The 19,086-nt window shown below is 41.2% G+C and overlaps 3 protein-coding genes across 11 annotated transcripts in view; 1 reads left to right on the top strand and 2 right to left on the bottom strand.

Annotated features, from left to right (window-relative positions):
- The window catches only part of mrrf (mitochondrial ribosome recycling factor), a 28,271-nt gene extending 23,486 nt beyond the window's left edge, over positions 1-4,785 (bottom strand). For 2 of the 4 annotated variants that reach the window (XM_026174021.1, XM_026174024.1), the window contains exon 1: positions 4,254-4,329. The gene's annotated coding sequence lies outside the window, so the exon portion shown is untranslated. Of the gene's footprint in view, positions 1-4,253; positions 4,330-4,725 lie in introns of those variants that run through there. The other 2 variants (XM_026174022.1, XM_026174023.1) reach the window with 2 other exon arrangements.
- On the top strand, positions 4,501-18,744 carry rbm18 (RNA binding motif protein 18). Of its 5 annotated transcripts, XM_026174030.1 has the most exons (7): positions 4,504-4,709; positions 5,680-5,793; positions 10,253-10,379; positions 11,169-11,255; positions 14,836-14,948; positions 15,481-15,581; positions 17,962-18,019. In XM_026174030.1, exons 2-6 carry the CDS (start codon positions 5,687-5,689, stop codon positions 15,563-15,565), a joined length of 519 nt encoding a protein of 172 aa, XP_026029815.1. In that variant the 5' UTR covers positions 4,504-4,709; positions 5,680-5,686; the 3' UTR covers positions 15,566-15,581; positions 17,962-18,019. The 5 variants fall into 5 exon arrangements, with proteins under 5 accessions (XP_026029813.1, XP_026029815.1, XP_026029810.1 ...); XM_026174025.1 differs by lacking the exon at positions 14,836-14,948 and having other exon boundaries at positions 4,516-4,709; positions 17,962-18,744; XM_026174027.1 differs by lacking the exon at positions 14,836-14,948 and having other exon boundaries at positions 4,517-4,709; positions 11,169-11,249; positions 17,962-18,744.
- Positions 8,928-19,086, bottom strand: part of morn5 (MORN repeat containing 5) — a 39,418-nt gene continuing 29,259 nt past the window's right edge. Inside the window, exon 6 of one of the 2 annotated variants that reach the window (XM_026174031.1) lies at positions 8,928-9,079. In XM_026174031.1, the coding sequence (XP_026029816.1) occupies positions 8,978-9,079 (102 nt within the window). In that variant the 3' untranslated portion in view covers positions 8,928-8,977. The remainder of the gene's footprint in view (positions 9,080-19,086) is intronic. The other variant, XM_026174032.1, reaches the window with a different exon arrangement.

Here is a 19,086-nt window from a genome sequence, read left to right as displayed (position 1 = left end):
AGGCCTTCATCTTCTTCTAACAGTACGGCACCGTAGTCTGTGTGCACCTCAGTAAATGCATGATAATTTCTGACAGAAGTGCAACTAAATCAAAATGAATGCAACCTACTAATCTGTCATCTGCTACATTTGCTTTGTAGCATTTCTGTTACGGTCTCCATAAATTATTAAAGCATTCAAATCAAATAAAAGGGATTGACTTGCAGATGAATGATCAATATTTGCTCTTTTGTAAGTAAATGAAACCTGTTATTAAGTGAGAGCACATAATGACATCATAAACTGTTTGCTTGATAAACAGCTGATCTGATCTAATTTTTTTCCAAAGTTCTGTAACTAATTTTTTTCCCTGTGAGGTTTATAAGTGATCTTTTACTCTGTTTCTGACTGTGAACATGCTGTTATGTTACACTATCCGATAGAGGTTTTTTCAGTCCCTTTGCCACGGTTGTGTAAATTCAAGTACCTAGCCGTGCAGATTGTCTTTACAAATGTTCACTCTAAAGAGCTCGAGCGTGGTGCTGTAAAAGGGTGCCGCTGTTTCAAAAAGTCACTTTGTGAAAGTTCTTCCCTTGTAGATATTCCACAATCAGCCCTGAGTGGAGTGATATTATTGCAAAATAGAAGCTTTTAAATACCACAGCAACACAGCCAAGGAAGCACGGTGCTGTCGCCTCACAGCAAGAAGATCCTGGGTTTGAATCCAGCTGGGGCCTTTGTTGCATGTTCTTCCTGTGTCTGCACACAGTCCAAAGATGCGCATGGGGTTAGGTTGCTAGGTGATTCTAAACTGGTCGCAGGTGCGAAGGTGAATGGTCTTGATAACTGTTCATACCTCCTCTGGTATTAACATCAGCACAAAAACTGTGTGCTTAAAGTGTCATGGAGTGGGTTTGTGTAGGTGGCCAACTACGTTTACCTTTATAGTGTAACTAAGTCTTTCTTTTTCCCCACTCTGTGCAAACGTTGTAAACCTGCCAGGGACTGCAGATGAAAATCAGCCAGTGTAACTAAAGCACATTTACACGAGTCTCGGTGTGCATGTTAATGTGCACGATCCCCTTAGAACATAATAAAAAAAAGAAATAAACTCTTTTCATGAATAATCATGTGCGTGTTTGGGTTGTGAAACAGAGATAAAAGCCTATGAATAAGAAATTCTTGAGAGCAGCTCAAAAATTACTCATCAACTGATCTAAATAAATAAAAGTTTATTATTTTTCTGGTATTCCAAAAAAAATGAATCCTTTCCACCTGAATTACAGCCCATGCATTTGACCAGAGTTTCTCTCGAAGTAGAACACAGACGGTTGGTTCTTATAAATCCATCCACACGTCACTGTTTTTGTGAAGCTTTCAACAGTCAGCTCTACCACCTACATTACATTCAGTTACACTCATACACTTAAAAACATGCCATTTCTCATAAATCTGTGGGATAAAGCTAACCATTATCTCAGCCCACGCGCACTCGTCTGGGCATTCCTGAGGGAGGAACCTCCTATTCAAAAAACCCCCCAAAACACAACAATATGACAGCAGGCCCTGCCTTTCAATGGACAAATCACACCCCACCTCACAAATAGGCTCTTGACTGTGAACTGTGTCACTGACCCACGGTGTGCACACACAAGTGCAGAAAAACACGGAGATATTTAAGCCCCCCAGACACAAACAAGACTCTAAAGCCTGTCTTTCACAGTCAGTGGTTGTGAACAGCGTGCGGTGCACTGCTGCCCGCCTGACATCTTCTATTGTGCCTCGTGTATTTATAACTGCGACCTGTGAGGGGAAACACACCGTCTGAACAGTCTTAATACCCGAATTGAACATTTTAAGTCAAAGGCTGTGTCACAGTGAGCTTTAAACAAGCCACTGGGTGTGGTTTGTCTCCAACCAGACATGACACTGACCTCACTGTTCGCCATTATACCTCCAGCTACCACTAATCCCCCGGAGTCAATCCAACGCTCACTCCAGATATTAACCAACATCCAAACTCATTCCTTTGGCAATATTTAGGCTACACAGTACACCACCACCTCCAGTACAAGCCCAAAACAGGCATCCACGGCCGGCAGGTTTCCCAGCAAGTATGATGCGACACGCCACAATGTGGCAGAGACGATAGGCCGAGATGCGGGACGGTGACAGATCTCTTTAAGAAGCCAGCCGAGCAGAAAGAGTGAGGCACAGGTGTTCAGTGGGATACTGTAGCCTCACGTCCTGTAGATTTCACACACACGGCAGCAGCTGCAGACACACCCTGTGTCTTCCAGCAGCAGAAACCAGCTGGTGAACCCGCATGCTCTCTCTCCTTTCGCTCTGCAGCCTGAGCAGCGAACAACACAGCAGAGTATCTGATGATGTTCTGCGTGGCTCTGCCTCCTCAAACAAGATGTTCATGCTGGGAGCGAAACAAATTATTTTCTTCTCATTAAAAACCATTGAGCGCACCTGGTTTAGTGTGTAATGAATTCCTAAACTTTCCTCAAATGTTCTTTTTTGTCTAATACCAAAAATGCAAAAGATCCCCAAATTTTAGAAGCAGGCACCAGACAATACTTCACATTGTTACAGGCTTGAGGATGCCATCAATTCAAACTAATCATTTCATCACATAGTAGCACTGCAGTTCGACTGATATAACAATCAATCAGCATAATGTGTTGATGAATATGTTTTTACCACAGCATAATGTAGAAATGGAGACTCATTTCTTGTGACCAAGTCTTAGTACCCAGTGTTGAAAGGTGCAGCTGGAGTAGAGAAAAGGTTCTCTGGCAGAGCTTTACTCAACGAAGCAAAAGTGCTACTATTGCTAAAGTGGTTTTTTTTCTTGTTTTTTTTTTTAAACCATCATAGTACAAAAACAGGAGTGGCACACAGCTGTTTATTTTGGGTGATTGAATGCGTGACTAAACCTTCTTGTCTTTACACTCTGTGCGCGATTAAAATAAGGTTTGATATCTTGCCACACTGTCTCATGTTGTGAATTTAATTTTGAAAAAAGTCCCAAATTTTGAAAAAAAAAGTCACGAAGAATGTTATATCTGTGATAATGAACACAATTTATACAGCAACAATTCATAATTCAGCTTTGTCACACATCATATTTAAATGACATGGCTTTACAATTAGACAAAGGCACGTGTCTCATCCCTGCTTCCCCCACACACTCTGTCTACAGAGAAAAAGAGTAAATATCCAGTCAGCAGAAGTTCTTTGGTTGAACTGTCTCTGGAGGCCAGAGAAAAATGGTCAGACTGCTTCAAGGTGACAGGAAGATAATAATAACTCTAATAGCTACTAGTTACGACCAAGGTATAGACAACAGCATCACTGAGTGCACAACGCGCCGAACACTGTGGGTTACAGGAGCAGAAGACCACACTGGGTGCCATTCCTGTCTGCTAAGAACAGGAGAGCGAGGCTATAATAAACGCGATCTCTCCAAAATTAGACAACAGAAGAATGGAAGATGAGTCTTGATTTCTGCTGCAGCAAGCATCCATCCTGCCTCAAATCAGCAATGATGATGCAACCCATGGCACAGTTTCAAATAGCTCAAATAACACCAGAAAGCACTGGTTTCTTGAAAATGACAGTGGGTTTACTGGACTCAAATGGCCCCCAATCCAATACAGGTAAGATGAACCTAATATCCAGTGAGTCTAAATATGTAAAAACAGGAACTATTGCTTATGTACGTGTTTTAATGGACCTTTTCACAGACTTCCTGTTACCCAGCTGGGTATGAAAGTGATAATTTTGTAGTTTTTCCGACTATAAGAGGACAAACTAGAGCAACATGACACAGCATCACCTAGTTTTACTGACACCAACAGTAAATTCACAATTAATCAAATCAAACACACAAATCAATAAGAAACGTGCGCCCCAGCCATCTATGGGGCACATCACATGCGCAACTTAACATGACGTTAAAAATTCATATGTTTTTATATTACTGTGGACTCGCTCCTGCATACAGCACCAGAACGATTCGGTGCAAATTTCACAGCAGTTACAGCAGTTGGGAGCTATCATACAAGCCCATGCACATTTAGGTTAACCAACTGTACGACTCTATAGCTGAGGGGTTGAGAAGGTCAGTAAGACTTCTCTCCATTCTTACAGGGGGCAAACTGAACCAAAGTGAACTGTGTTCAGCACAGTGCTACCCTTAATTTCAACAACAACCCAGCAAAATAAAAGCCTCAACTGTAAAGTGCACCAGAACACACACTTACTTCAAAAAGTCTTCACAGAAGCGTGTCAGCCTGGGCAACAACCATCGGGGAAAACGCGTTTGACATCTATTTCGTCATCACCACGAGACTGTATGTTATGGCCACCTGGTAGATGTTCGATATCTGTACAGGTTACACTGACTGGGCGGGGTTACCGACTAAGAGGACACTGGAAGCGTTGTAGGAGAATGATATAGGCGATACCAAACAGTAACCGAGTGCTCCCATAGGACTGCGCATGCTCAAACAAACTACGTCATCACCCCGCGCCTTTGTTGTCAGACGGTAGCGAGGTATCGTCAGAGCTAGCTCGCCTAGTCTCTAATATAGAACGAAAACAGTTTAGGAAATGATTAATTTGACGTTTTGACGCACCAGAATCATCCCGAAGGTGGGATCAGTGGTAAATCAATTCGAAGAATTCGCCAGCGAAGAGGAAGTTTGACAAACAACGAGGTAAACGGAAACTCACTTAGCTAACTGCTGCAATCCACTGCTCTTCTATAACGAAGTGACTGAGAGCTCATCTTCATCACATATGTTACCACCTGCATAACCGTGTCTGGTTTAACTCTACCCGGGCGGATCTATCCGAAGAAGTTCCGGAGTTAAGGAGTAGAATTGTACGGTTTGTTAAACTAAGATTATTTGCTTAGCTTTTCCCAGATGTGGAGTCGGAGTTTTGCTTTTTCAGATGTTTTCAGGAACTATGTGTTTATTTGACAGTGCGAGGAAGTAACCCACACTACGTCGTTTCCTGATTCTGTTTCCTGATTAAGTTAAAACCCCTGTTATGAATACCTACATCGGCACAACCTTTGCGCACATATTGCACACAACTGCTTTAAATTTTAATTGAATGAAATTAACTGAGTTAGATTAGAAAATCCCTAAAATTCACTGTTTAATTGGACACTTTTCAGAGATTAGATCATTGGCGTGGTAGTGGCTATGTCGTAGAAAGCATGTTGGTGGTGAAACTGCCAAGCAGAAGGAAGAAAAAGGTTCGTGGATGTAGGGAAGGAGGACAAGGAGGGTTGTTGTGACAGAGGAGGATGCTTGGGATAGTGTCAGATGAAGGAAGATGATCAACTGTGGCGTCCAATAAAGGGCAGCTGAAAGGCAAAGTTTTGAGACTCTTTATTATTTATGTGCAGTTAATGTGGAAGCTGTTTATCTGACGCTTTACTTTTTTGACCTTTCCTGGATTTTTCCTTCAATGAGGGTATAATTAGCTGAATATCTGTATTTGGTTGAGCGTGCAGATGCCCAATAGGTGTCCAGGTCTTCTCTGGTAGGTTCCTTCATGTTCCAGAGATTTCCAGAGGCAAACGCCCAGCTGTTGAGTGTCTGAGCTCCTCAGCTCCATGCAAATTCATACTTGCGATAATCAAAAACTCTGCCTTTTGCTTCTTTTATCCCACAGATTCCACATGTCATCGGCAGCAGAGACAGTCGAAAATGCCTCTATTATTTCAGAGAGCACGGCCCATGATGGAAACCGCTTGTGGATAGGAAACATTGATCCCAAAATCACAGAGTGAGTAAAAAAAAAAGTCAGCTTCTGCTTTAACGCAAGCTCATATTTCATCTTCATTGATCCACCAGATATCACTTTAGATAGTGTAAATTATCTACAACACTTTAATCCGTTAGTAATGATTACAGGGATCTGAGCTCATAGTCAAAGAGCCACTGGGATTACAATAGAGCTGTGCCATAGTGAGCATTTTTAGGAGTTAAATGTAACGTTTTCAGCGTCAAATGTGCGAAAGCGCCACTTTAATATGGAGTAACATTTAGTGATGGCTTTTAGTGGGTGATCTGTGGTCACTGTAATAGATGGTATGAAACTGAGGCATTGGTTTGTACCTTCTACCCCATAGAAAGGCAATGTATTGTGTGTCCGTATATGATTGATTAACTGTGTGTGTAGAGTGTGTGTGTGTGTCACAAGCTGAGACTGAGCAGACAGGGCTGGGTGTGTGAAAGAGAGGCAGTGAAGCGTGGAGACCTGCTCGGCTAAGGAGCAGCCATCATTCCTCAATCACCTGCCCTGTTTACTGTTTCTGTGTCAACCTGGAGCTCTGTGTGTGTGTGTGTGTGTGTGTGTGTGTGTGTGTGTGTGATGTTTGGGTGGCAGCTGGTAGAGGCTTTGACACCCAGAAGAGTCTTGACAGAGCATCACATGCAAATCCTTTTTTTTTGTTCCTCCTTCTTTGTGTTTGCTGCTGAATGCTAAAGACATCCCTGCATATGCTGTGATGAAGAGGAGGTAGTTTTTTGGGGTGAGGGGTGTGTTTGTACGCCTGTGGGGGCTGCTGGAGAATGTACGGGCAGCAGCTCTGGTGGGCGTCTAGACAGGCGTTTCCTTCCCCTTTCCCTGCTCTGCTCTGCTTCTTCTTAAATGGCCCTCTACTTCTCAGTATGGAGGGAAAACAAGAGAAATGCTCAAGGCCCCCGTTGCTGATTGGGAAGATTAATTAGCTCCGGGATAGCACGCAGTACCCCCTGTGTTTGTCTGGGTGAGCCAAACTCCCTGCAGATGCAAGGTGCTGATGCCACAAGGAAAAGTGATTGAACTGAAACAAACTGTTCTCAGCATTTAAAATCAATACAACTTTAAACTGCCCCCAATCTTAATTTATATCATTTTATTACAAAAGATGACATGAGTAATTTATTCTGCGAGGGTGAAATTTTATTTCTTTGAGCTTGGATCATTTGAAAATACAAAAGTGTGCAAAAGTCTTAAGCCCCACTTAAGACTTTTGCACACTTTTGCTTCCAGTGATACACACTTTGTCTTTTTATAAGCAGTAGTTCTCCAGGCTTTCTGAAGGTCTTTGAATGATTTTTTATTTTTTTTTAGATTGCACCCATCTTCAGTCCAGTCCTTGTACCTGGTCGTCCCAAAGGAATGTTTTTTGTTTGTTATGACACTTAACACTCACCTATGAAAAGTTTTAAAAAGGCACCTAACAAACTAGATGAACCAATGTTGTGTCTACACATAACACACAACTTAGAAATGAACCAATTTTAATGTGTATCTTTAGGTATATTGTGACTAGCAGCCTGTCACAAAAGTATATAGTTTGTTCCAATTTCTGTAGTTGAATCTACACTGCCAAATATAATTGGGTTTGACTTGGAGGAAACAGTATTTTGCAGTAGCAAGGTGATTTCCAAAGAACTATCAGCTGAAAACTTGGCATTTTGATTTTGATCCACAACGCAATACCATCTGGAAAACATTTGAATAGCAGCGGCTTCCCAAAAACACTACCAATGCAGTGAAAGCATACCTGGATAGACAAAGACACAGTTGAACACTGGACTGGCCTCCCCAGAGCGCAGACCTCAACAGTACTGAAGCAGTGTGGGATCATATTTGACAGAGAACAGAACAAAAGGCAGAAACATCCAAAGAGGAGCTTTGACTATCCTTCAGGAAGCCTGGAGAACTATTCCTAAAGACTTCTTGTAAAATTGTTGCATTTTTCAGTGCTGGCGTTTAGGTGAGATTTAGTTCTGTTTCATGTTTTCAGTGCTGTTTTAGGTGGTTCAGGGTAAAACGTTACACTTAATTTGAATACAGTGAAAAGCAGCACTGTGATTTTGTGTGAAGTCCTGTGCACCGTTCTGTTTGATTATAAGCTTCCCTGTTGAGAGAATTATGAAATTTTCCTATGAGTTCATCATACAATGAAGAGAGACGAATTTATTCCACGCGTGATAATTAAATTGACCTTTTCTGCTTTTCATTCTGTTCAGATATCCATTGGGTTATGGGGAAACTATGATGTTGTTTCCCTTTTAAATTTTCAGTAAAAATCCCACAGTTCCTGTCACAGTGCTAGTTGTCAGTTGCACGCTCTTTTACTCTTTACAACTGCAGATAGCTGCATTGTCAAACAGTCAAACCCTAGCTCCTCCTCTCCAAATTCTTCCCTTCTGACCTGCACTTTTCTGGACCGAACCTTTTGTCTTATCTTTTTCTGGACTTGACTCACATCCCCCCCTGTCCCTTCCTTCCTCTCCTCTTGTTTCCTAACTCTTGTATCTGTCATACCTGGCTTCTCACCTCCTCTCTTCTTTTGCCTTGTGCTCCTCTTCCTACACCTTTCACCTTGCCATCAATATCCCCTCTCTGAACTTTAGTCTCCGTTTGCTCACCTTTCCCTCCCTTTCCTCCCCCTTCTCTTCCCCTCTTCCTCTGGTGGGTTTTACAGCCCCCAGGAGGAGCTCTCCATTGTGGTTTAGCATCCAATAAGGTTCTTAGTGTGTAACCTCTGTTAAAAATACACATATGCTCAAACGTCTAACTATATAGCTTTTTCAAAGGACGGCATAGTTCACTAGTGCACAGTTTTTGTTTACTGAAGTGTAAACAACAACTTAAGTGTAATCTAGGGCTAGATGAGCCACTGTCACATGGGGAGGCTTGCAGGGTGTTGTCTGGGAAAAGCAGAAACTGTCGTCGGTCTAAAGCCCCCCAGGGAGTCGTAGAAGACATTAGTACAACCTGTAGCTTAGAACCTCGCTTCACTCTGAGAATGCCACATCAAGTCCCTTGCACATACACTGCACACTTGCACATTGACATTTTTCTGGTCTCTCACACACACACAAACCACTTGAGGATTAAAAATAACAGGCTCCTAAACAATAAAAGGCTGAAGCATTAATTTCTCTTTAACAGTTATACAAAACACCTGGGGTCACTCTGAGGCCTGGACAGTCACACAAGGCAATGGCACCAAATCAAGAACACAGGAGGGCGTCTGTTGGACTCTTTTCTTCGAGCGTTTCAGTTTTTTCCCCTGTGACAGAAGACAAGAACATGTAAACAAAAATAAAATCAACGAATTGCTGAAAATGTTTGGCTTCAACTGTTTGTGCATGTGCACGCTCCTTGGGTTGACACAAAATATTAAAGTATACAAATGTGTAACTGTAACCTTTTTTTTTTTTTTTTCGTAAACTGCTGATTGAGTTGGTTTGCAAACAGTTACGGGTGTTGTCGTCTTTCATACAGTGAGGACTGCTAAAAGCCGTTTCTTTGCCTTCACTCAGGAACATGAGGAGTTAATTCTGTGGTGGTTTCAGTGACTAATCAGCAGGGCGATGTGTTGTTTCTTGTTGAGGAGTTTTCACAGTGATTCAAACTTGTTCTTGGACCTCAAACAGTTACTGTAAATGAGTCCATTGACACTCTTAAAAGAAGTCTGCAACAATTTTGCTAATTGATTTCACCATTTCAGTCATTTTTTGAGCCTGACTCACACAGTTGACCCCAGCATCTCGAATGTGTCAGTATATTGGAACTTGGGATGGACACTTTTTCCTATTTTCTTCTTAACGAAATGGAAAAGCACGTGCTGCTCAGTTTGTGTTGAAAACAATCAATCAGCCCCGGGGTATTTACAGTAGTGTAGCAGCGAATCTAGTCTCCAAGTGACCCTGAACTCATTGCTCTTTTCTGTACTGTCAAAAGAAATGTTTTTTTCCCATGGCTGCAAATTGCTGGTTAAACGCGCGCGCACACACACACCTACAATCTCACAAACACTGCATAGCTCTTCAGTGACCATATGTATGCTCATTTGTAGTCCTAAGCAGCGCCGCACAGTCAGTGGAGGTTGTTTGTGCAGATCTCTGTGCTCAGGGGGGATTTTAAGCTTCCTCTGTTTTATTCCCTCATTGTCCTGCTACTGTATCCTCAGCATTGTCTCAGTCAGAGATTTACTGTCACCGGCCTGCCACACCAGCTGGCCTGCTGCTAAAAAGGTGTCAGGGAGAGAAAGCTGTCATTCTCATTAGCCCCACTTGACAGATTTACGGGGGCCAAATACAGCATGGACTGAGACCCTTTTGCAAAATATCAAAGTCATTTTGCCTTCTTATTTCCCATTTTCTGTCTTTACGGAGCAGTCTTTTCTTACACTTTTTTTTTTGCTCTCTCTCTCTTTCGCTCTCTCGCTCTCTCTCGACAGGTATCACCTGGTGAAGTTGTTAGAGAAGTTTGGCAAAGTGAAACAGTTTGACTTCCTGTTTCACAAGTCTGGGCCTTTGGAGGGACAGCCACGAGGCTACTGCTTTGTCAACTTTAGCACCAGGGAGGTACGTGCAGCATGTTTATCTGCATATAAATGTCAGTTGTGTTAAAGTTTGTTTGTTTTTTTTTAAACCCACAGAATGTGGCTTTGTACACTAGTACGTAAACTCAGATGCATGAAATACCAGATTTATCATTTCTAAAAGTAAATCCTCAGTTGGCAGGAGTAAAACGAGTCATTTCATCAATATAGGAAAAATATTTGAACTTAAAGATCTGATGAGAAACAATTTTCATCCACTATGAGTTGGATGTTTTATGAAAATGACCCAAACTGAGTGTAAAAACGTTCATGAGTCAACCTGAAGCAGTGTGCGTGTGTGTCCTGTTGAAGTGGGCTTTATAGGGAGCAGGTTTAAGCTTCACAGGTTGTTTTGGAGCGTGCTGTGGGATTGAGATAAGCATCTAGTTTCACAGCTAGTGTCTATCAGTGGGATATGAAGCCCTCCCAAAAGGATTATACAGAGGAAGTGTGTGTTTATCTTTCACACTCACACACACTTACATGTAGACACTCTTGGATAAAGAACTGCATTAATATAATTTAGCAACAAAGCCACTTGCACATTTGATTAGATAAAACTGTATTTATTCACACTGCCTCTCATACACACAGCCACACACTCAGACACCTCAGTTATGGCCTTCTGCTGTTATGAGGACTAATGATTTAATCACTCGGATGCAATCATCAAAGCTGATTTTTAATCACGACTTAAAAGCCGCCCCTCTGTCTTTCTCTCTTTTCCTCTTCCTTGTTTTCTCTGCGTTTGTGTTTCTGTGGCTGCATGCAGGAGGCTGAGAGGGCTATCCAGTGTTTAAATGGGAAGCTAGCTTTGTCCAAGAAGTTGGTTGTGCGCTGGGCGCACGCACAGGTGAGGGTAAGTATCACGCTCACTCCCAACATACAATACTGCTCTGAATGTGGCTGACATTTTGGGTTTAATCTGCAGGTATAGAGACTAAATATAAATATTAGATCTGTGCATTAGAAAAATGTTAGGCTCTCTAATGACCGAAGGGTTGGGAGAAATCACCAAAATATGTGATGGCAGAGGTCAATCTGGCTTAGGGTGAAAGATAAAAATGATCCGCCAGTAGTGGTTTTAATTTTAGTGTTTTTGCTGTCAGAGCCAGTTTACAGAGAGCACAGGGATCCCAGCACAACCAGCATGCCTGTCTGTTAACAATAGAAAGCCTACTGGCGAAGGGTGAAAGGATATCCTGTATAGAGACGAATCACGCCCTACACACACACAAACACATGGTAGAAGGGGGTCAAGGTCAACGCTGCCGCCTTTAAGAGAACACGCTGTGAGATAAATCTGCTCAAAGATTTACCTAATAACAGTTCAATCAACCGTTTCAAGCAAAAGTAGTGGCTGTTTATATTCATGCTTCTACAAGTGTTCATTTAAAAAAAACAAAAAAAACAATTTTTGTGCCACTAATAAAAATGACCTTGAACCACTTAAGTAACAATCTCCCAACATCTTTGCCACTCGCCTTAGCTCACATGCACTTTTTTAGGTGCGGTACTATGAAATCAAACATTTCCTTGCATAACTATTGTCCAGTTATGCAAGTCAGTTATGCAGCTTGCATAACTGCTGCATGTAAAAACACTTCCATGCAAGAAGCATCTCTAGCGTAGGTTATACTAACAGGAGAGCACGGTTAATCTTGTGAATAATTTAGTGTACTGTAGTGAGTGAATATAATCAGCTGAATGGGGTCTGGTTCTGACCCCTTTTTTTTCTTCTTTTTTTTAATAATTAGCAGTACGTGTAGGCTAATATAAATAATTCTCAAACTTAATAATTGTTTTATTCTTTTAAAGCTTAAAATGACATATTAACAGTATTTTTCAGGGTCAAGTTGGGGTCATCTTAGATTCAACAGACCCCAGACTGTAGCGTCAGGTTTGTTAATGTGAGGATTTATATGAATAAACAGGTTTTTGACTCTTTGCCTGCATGGCAGGCATACAGTAAATGCTGGTTCCTCTCAGTAAATACCATTTTCTGTCTATCAGCTCAGGCAGTTAAAACACAGTCTTGAAGAATATTTATCTTGCTGTCCTCTCTGCCGCATACGTGACTAACAGAGTCAGAGAAAGTGCAAGTTTTTTTAGGAATTAGTTTTTTAATTATAATTAAATTGTCAGTGGGTTATAGACTGGGGTTGACCTCGGCTTCCAGCGAATGTTGTTGGTATTCTTAAGCTTTGTTCTGTTAAAGTAAGCTAGATATGCGCAACCCCATTTTTCCACTCTGCTGCAGTGTGTTGATGGACGGTCGTGATCATGTGACCCAGCAAACTGTCCTGCTAGACTTGATTGCTATAATTAAAGTTTCACAACAGGGAGTATCTCCGCCTAGCCTGCAGACATGGATTTGCCTCCCTCCTGGCAGAAATGAATTCACACATCACCATTATCATGACCTTTGTGAAAATAAATTAATATTTCAACCACAGTCATCTTCACATTGTTCATCAATCTTTCTCCCTCATGTTGTAGACTCCCCCACATTTTCTTATTGTGAGTTTTAGGCGAGGAAAAGATTAGAGGTTTAAGCATGACCCATGTCGTATGTTCCAAAAAAGATGGCACCGCAACGCTCAACTTCACCCATCACCTCAGGAGCTTTTTCCTAAGAGGTATCTGATCATTAAACCTCCTTCTAAAGCATGCAATATGTGCGCTTTTCCCCTTTCTTAACCTTTGTTTGATGCATAATTTCAAGGGTTATGTTTCTTATTAGCTACAGAGATTACAAAATGGGGTCAATTGCAGATCACTGCCAATTCCAGTGAAGCCGGTATACTGATATTTCAAGTGGACTAGTCTGTGAAGTGCGAGTCACTAATTTTTGCAGTCCCGTCTTTGTGAGCAATCTTCCACTGATGGAGCCGGCTCAGGTCAAATTAAAAATGAATTACATTTTTGCCAGCCTGTCTTCATTGAGTCCAACCCAGGAGTGATGTGCTGGGATATGTGAGTCACAGACAGGTGGTGTTGAAGTTATCCAATCATCCAGGCTTACATCTTGACTTTATTTAAAGCTTTGAAATGGAGGGAATTACTCTGATGATCATTTATTTAAGGATGTCCACAATCCTCAGATTTCCAAACCTGCAAATGCAACTGTTAAAGATGGCGTATTTTATACCCATACTTATATAAGTAAGCTTATCTATGATGCATGCCACCTTTGGAGATGAAATGATTTGTGTGGCTAAAAGGGTGCAGTGCTAATTTATCAGCTTATCCTAGTGAGCTTAGTTAGCAAGTGCAACACACAAACACACTTATCAGCTTTATGCTTGTGTCAGGGCGCCTGCCGTGACCCTACCTGTAACTGAGTTACCCAGTTGGATGAGTAAAAAAAAATACCCTCACTCGGAGTTGATCTGAGGGTAAACTATTATTTTTTTTAATACCAGGTATGCAAGTTTTCTTTTTAATGCTGCAAAGTGGAGCATTTTAGCATGGGAGTCTTTGGGGTCTCATTCCTTTTTCGAGCCAACCTCAAGTGGTCACGAGAGGAACTACGGTTTTGTACACTTCTTCTTGGCTTTATTTGTTTGTACTCCGTGTTGTGTAATAGGCTTTTACTTTTAAAACAACTTGATATTTTAAAAGTAATCTATTACATTAAAGCATCATGTATGCATTAGTTACTCGTTTGAGTTTGTTTGCTTTACCAGAAACAATAAACTGTTTTCATTTAGTTTGTCCGTGTTGATTATTCATCCTGAGCGTGTGAAGTCTTCTTAGTATATTGAGTTTACTTCATGATATTTCCAGCACCTCCTCAACTATTTTACCACCCGGTTGGGTGAACTTGTTACTTGTTAGAAAGTAAAAGTTATTGGTGTCATATTGTAAGGTGATACATCCAACACTGAATGAATTTACAAAACAAAAGTTTAACTACATTTGCTATGCATTTCTCACTTGTCAGCCAATTATAGTGCAGTTATTTAGATATTTAGTTTTATTAACCTAATTTAAAATGCTATCTCCTGAAAAACAAATTTAACAACCCAAATTTAGCTTTATTTGCAGGTTTTGGAGTGTTTTCAGATTCAGTGTGCTCTTATTGGCTGCATTCAGATCTCTATGCATTCCAGCCACATGCCTTTAGGAATAGGTGGAAGGGAAGGGTCCTGGCTGGTTGCATGGTCATTGTTTTTACTCTTATTCTTGGCTATACATGTTGTTTATTTCATGGGACTGTATGTAGGAATGTGTGTGCGTGTGCTCTGCTGCATTTATGTAACTTCATGTAATGTCATGTGAGTCTGTCTCGCTTCCACCGGCTGAACTTCGCCAGATGGTTTCCAAACGTACTGCACACGGAAACTGCTGCGCCAAGTGCTGGAGCTTATCATTACCCATCATGTGACTGTTACTTTGTTTAGTTTTTCTTTTTTCTTTCTTTTTTTTCTCCACAGGTTTCAGTTTTGGCTGTTGGAGATGTTTGGAAGGTGGTTTTGAAAGGAATGAGTGCACGCGTTGGTTGTTGCTCATCAGCTGGTCCCACTTTTATCCTCGATCATCCCTTAGGGTGTGATTACAAGCCGGACGTGCTTGCTTGCTGCTTGGTTACTGTCTGTTTGACCGGAAACAAACAAGATCAATACTGTAGTTTAGTAATGTTCATATTTGTGGGAGAAAACTGGAGCTGACTTCAGAGACCTGCTGTTAGTATTTATTAGAAGGTCTGTTGTTTTCTAAATGTCTGCCTTATTTTATTTGGCCCTGTTCAAACTTAGACCTAAAATGTATCTCAGGGGTAAAATGCTGTTAAACTGATATTAATGATTAGGAATTGGAATTTTTAGAAAGTTAAAGTTTGATTGATGTGTACTGTGAGCTGTAATCTATATCACAGTCCACATTATATCTTTAGGACATATTCAGTCTCTTCCACTGATTGTCTGCTTCCCTGTATCTTGTGTATCTTCTGCCATTACTTACTCTACTTGTTATTTTACTCCTTCTGTTTATCTCTTTTCATCTGTCTGTCCATACACGTTTCCATCATTGTTTGTGTGGGTCTTTGTTTGTTTGTTTTTGCCCACGTATGTTGTTTACAGAGGTTTGAAGGTTTTCGTAATGACAAGACGATGCCTCCCAGCCTGGAACCGTCATGCAGCGGTTCAACAGAGGATGGATCCATAACAACCAACCACCTCAGGTTGGCATCAACAGCAGACACACACGCACACATATAAACTTTCTGCTGTTGTATCAGGTTTTGTTTTTTCTCTGAGTGTGTTCACATATGAGCTGAAGGCCTGAACTTTTGTATTTGAATGGATTTGAATTGGTTTCTAATCTGTCGGCACCCAGTGCAAAGATGAGCCAGTGGGCATCGAATTGCCTTCTTCTTTCTCTACCTGTCAGTCTTGCTTAAACCTAAGAAAGAATTTCTAGCAGTGAGAATGCTGCTGAAGTTTACCGTCTCCTACTACAAGAGAGAGCTCCAACTACTAAAACCTGAGCCTCATAACAGTTGCCATCCTCAGAGAAACTTTATTGCATTGAGAAGGTGATAAAATGGCAATAAGACAGTCTGCTACCAGTCAGCCTGTGATTGAACTGGATTAAGTTGGCATGTACACATGCAGTCTATATCTGATTAACTGTGATAAATCGGTGAAGATCGCTAATCTGGTGCTATCTCCTTCAATGTAAATGCACTTCAACTGCTTACATTCAGAGTCTAGCAAGAACCTCATAGATCCGAAACAGAAATTCAGATATTTCTGTTTATCTATTAACTTTTACATAGGATTGTAACCAGTTGGCAACCAGTTGAGTGTGACCTTTTGTTACATCCACGATCACGTCTATCTTCTGACATACTGTAATTAAACCTTAATTAACCAAGCCAGCACAAATACATGAAAAACAGAAGTTTCAGACATATTTTGGACCGCATACGGGCCTAATGTTATCTCAAGAGCTGTTCTCTTTCTTTTAGTGTAGTCCAAGTACCTTCTGAAAACATTCACATTTAATGAAACATCCATTTTAAAAACAGTCTGAGATGTCTTAAGAAGAAAAAAAGAGCTATTTCAACAATGTTCCTCAGTTTTTCCTTGCATTACAATTTTACAGATCAAAGTGGATCTTATAAAAAAAAACACGCAAAACGCACACGCTTGAAACTAAACAATAGTATTTTACTCATTTATGATTGAAATAATCATTTATGATTTAGAAAAAGTTTAGCTATCCTCACAGCTCCACCTCTCCAGCAAGAGCAGTGCAATTTGTTAAAGAAAATGAGTTATTATTAGCTCCTCAGCCATTCTGATACTTTGTAAAGCTGTCCAGCAGGACTGGATTTGACCCTTTGCCAGGATGCATGTCTGACACCTCTGCTATAAAACATTCTTCACGGTACTCAACTGTGGTGCTGAAATTATTGAAAGACCACATTGGCTCCAAAGACATCAATGGAAGTGTTGAAATTCTGTCCGACTCCAAAGTATGCCATTATAGCAGCCACATTTGCAGCCCTTATTCCCATATACACACTTGCAGGTCAACCAATTAAATAAATAAAGTGCTGTTAAGTCACTCTGTGGCGTTTTCGCCTCCTACTGAGGTAATCCAGCCTAGAGTCACAGCAAAACGTGAAATACACAGCATGAATTTTATGCAGGCTACTCAGTGAGTATACATCCCACTGGCAACCAAAAAAAGGCAACTCTTGGACTTTAACCTGAACTATGATATTTTCCTTTACTATTTTGGGGCCTTTTTACCCTTTATTTTGATGGGATGTTAAAGAGAAGACACTCAGCAATTGGCCTCACGGTGGATTCACCTTACCATTGTGAGGTAAAGCAGTGCGCTGATCAATGATCTTTTCCTTAACATAAACAACAGTTTTAGGGGGATTAATAATGCATTTGCAGCCTATTTAAAATAAGACAAATGGAGTGTAAAAACGGTCAAATGCCAAATTAGGTTCCCCGGAGTGAGCAGACTCACTGAGCAGAGTGTTTTTTACCCTTTAAATGTGGAAGCTGTTAATTTTGTGTAAATATGTCGTGGTTGAAAAAAAAGAAGTAATTTCGTGTTGTTGTGAAGGAACCTCTCATCTATCTGCTGCAAACCTCAAAGTCACTCTATCCACACAGCACAAGAGAGGAAATATACACTATAGCTCTCTTTTTTTCCCTGATGGCCCCTCTATTGTTTTCCTCTCCAGTTTTTTTTTTTTTTTTTTTTTTTGCTACTTCTCGCGCATACTCATTCCCTCATTTCCCCACCGCCTCCCCACAAGCACTGCAATTTTTTTCCCACAATCTTATCTCCTCTGCTTCTCCAAATTCTGTTTCACCATTTAAATAAAAGTAGTCCTCTGTTTCACTGTTCATTCTTCTGTATTTTATTTTAAACCTGTCCACCCCCCTCTCACTAAGACTGCTATTACCTCCTCTTTCTGTCCCCCAGAGTCTGTACATCAGTCCTATTTGTCCCTCACACTCAGTATCAACACTAGTATTTCCCCCCCAGCCTCGCTGCTAACACCTCCTCTCATTTTTTCCTTCTTCCTCCAGCACGAGTGCTAAGATCCGCGCCATCGAAGCCAAGCTCCAGATGATGGAGGAGAATCCAGACGATAGCTACTCAGGCCCGTCTGCCTACGTTTACAACAAGCCGCCAGAGAGGAAACGCTGGGAGCCCTACTCTAAATCACACCACAGCAACCAGAGCAGGCCCCGCAAGTTCAGGAGATGACCCATCCTCCCACTTATTCTATCCCCAGCCACCCACCCCTTCCTCTCTAAACCCAAAGCCAGCGTCTACACCTCAGCCCCCACCTCCACACAAACAGTTTCCACATTCAGTACTTTCGACTGTCCGATGTGGGGAAAATAAAAGCTCTCGAAGGTGAACCCTGACTGTTAAGGAGTAACCACAGCCATCATGGACGGCACCCAAAATGGGTTTTGGGTTGTTTTTTTTAAAATTATTTCAGGTCTCAGAATCATCGGTCATTATTTAGCCGGACATGTGACCCAAACCTGGCTGACGTGCAGGTCGGGCCTCTCGTCGGCCTGCCTCATCACGATTTGCAGCGATTGAACACAGTTGAAAGTGTTAAGCGGTGTAAACGCTGCTTCTCGTTTTGTTTTGAACACATCTTCTAACTTCCAGATCACATTATTTAATTAAGGAATATGTTTCTTTTGGAGGGCGGGTTGGGCTTCGGTTTGTCCTAATTGGTTACTATTAATGGAGTGTAAAAATAATAAGCCACAAGCCGCTTAGCGACTCTCACTGCGAGTTTTAGTGTGTGTGTGTGGGTGCGCTTGATTTCTCCCCCCTTTGTTCTTTTTTTTGTTTTGTTTTTTTTCTTGGATCTAATTTTATACGACTGTTTTTAATGACTTTTGCGTAGCATTTAGATCCATCCCTGGTCGCATTCTTGTTATTTAAAATTCTCCATTAAAGGTAAATAATCACTTCGCTCCTGTGTTTTTCATGTTGATGGTGTTCTTTGTTGCCATTAAAATATTTTGTTTCCATTGCTCCCTCTCCTCACCACATGTAACCCTTTCGTTTTGGGGGTTTTTGTTTGTGGAAAATCAGCCATCATGGATCAAATCATTTATTTATTACCAGAAAGAGCATCTATGTAACAACATTATCCACAATAATCATATAGTCTTAGCTATTGT

The sequence above is a fragment of the Astatotilapia calliptera genome, chromosome 7 (assembly GCF_900246225.1).
Source record: "Astatotilapia calliptera chromosome 7, fAstCal1.2, whole genome shotgun sequence".
In the NCBI taxonomy this organism is placed as follows: Eukaryota; Metazoa; Chordata; class Actinopteri; order Cichliformes; family Cichlidae; genus Astatotilapia; species Astatotilapia calliptera.
The sequence above is the reverse complement of the archived record's forward strand: the minus strand, read 5'-3'. Positions and strand labels throughout refer to the sequence as shown.

Bases quoted from the DNA above. Each gene is read 5' to 3' on its own strand.
- rbm18 (XM_026174025.1), top strand. From the start codon at position 5,687: ATGTCATCGGCAGCAGAGACAGTCGAAAATGCCTCTATTATTTCAGAG. The intron at 10,380-11,168 runs GTACGTGCAGCA...GGCTGCATGCAG, and splicing joins TCAACTTTAGCACCAGGGAG to GAGGCTGAGAGGGCTATCCA. The intron at 11,256-15,480 runs GTAAGTATCACG...TGTTGTTTACAG, and splicing joins GGGCGCACGCACAGGTGAGG to AGGTTTGAAGGTTTTCGTAA.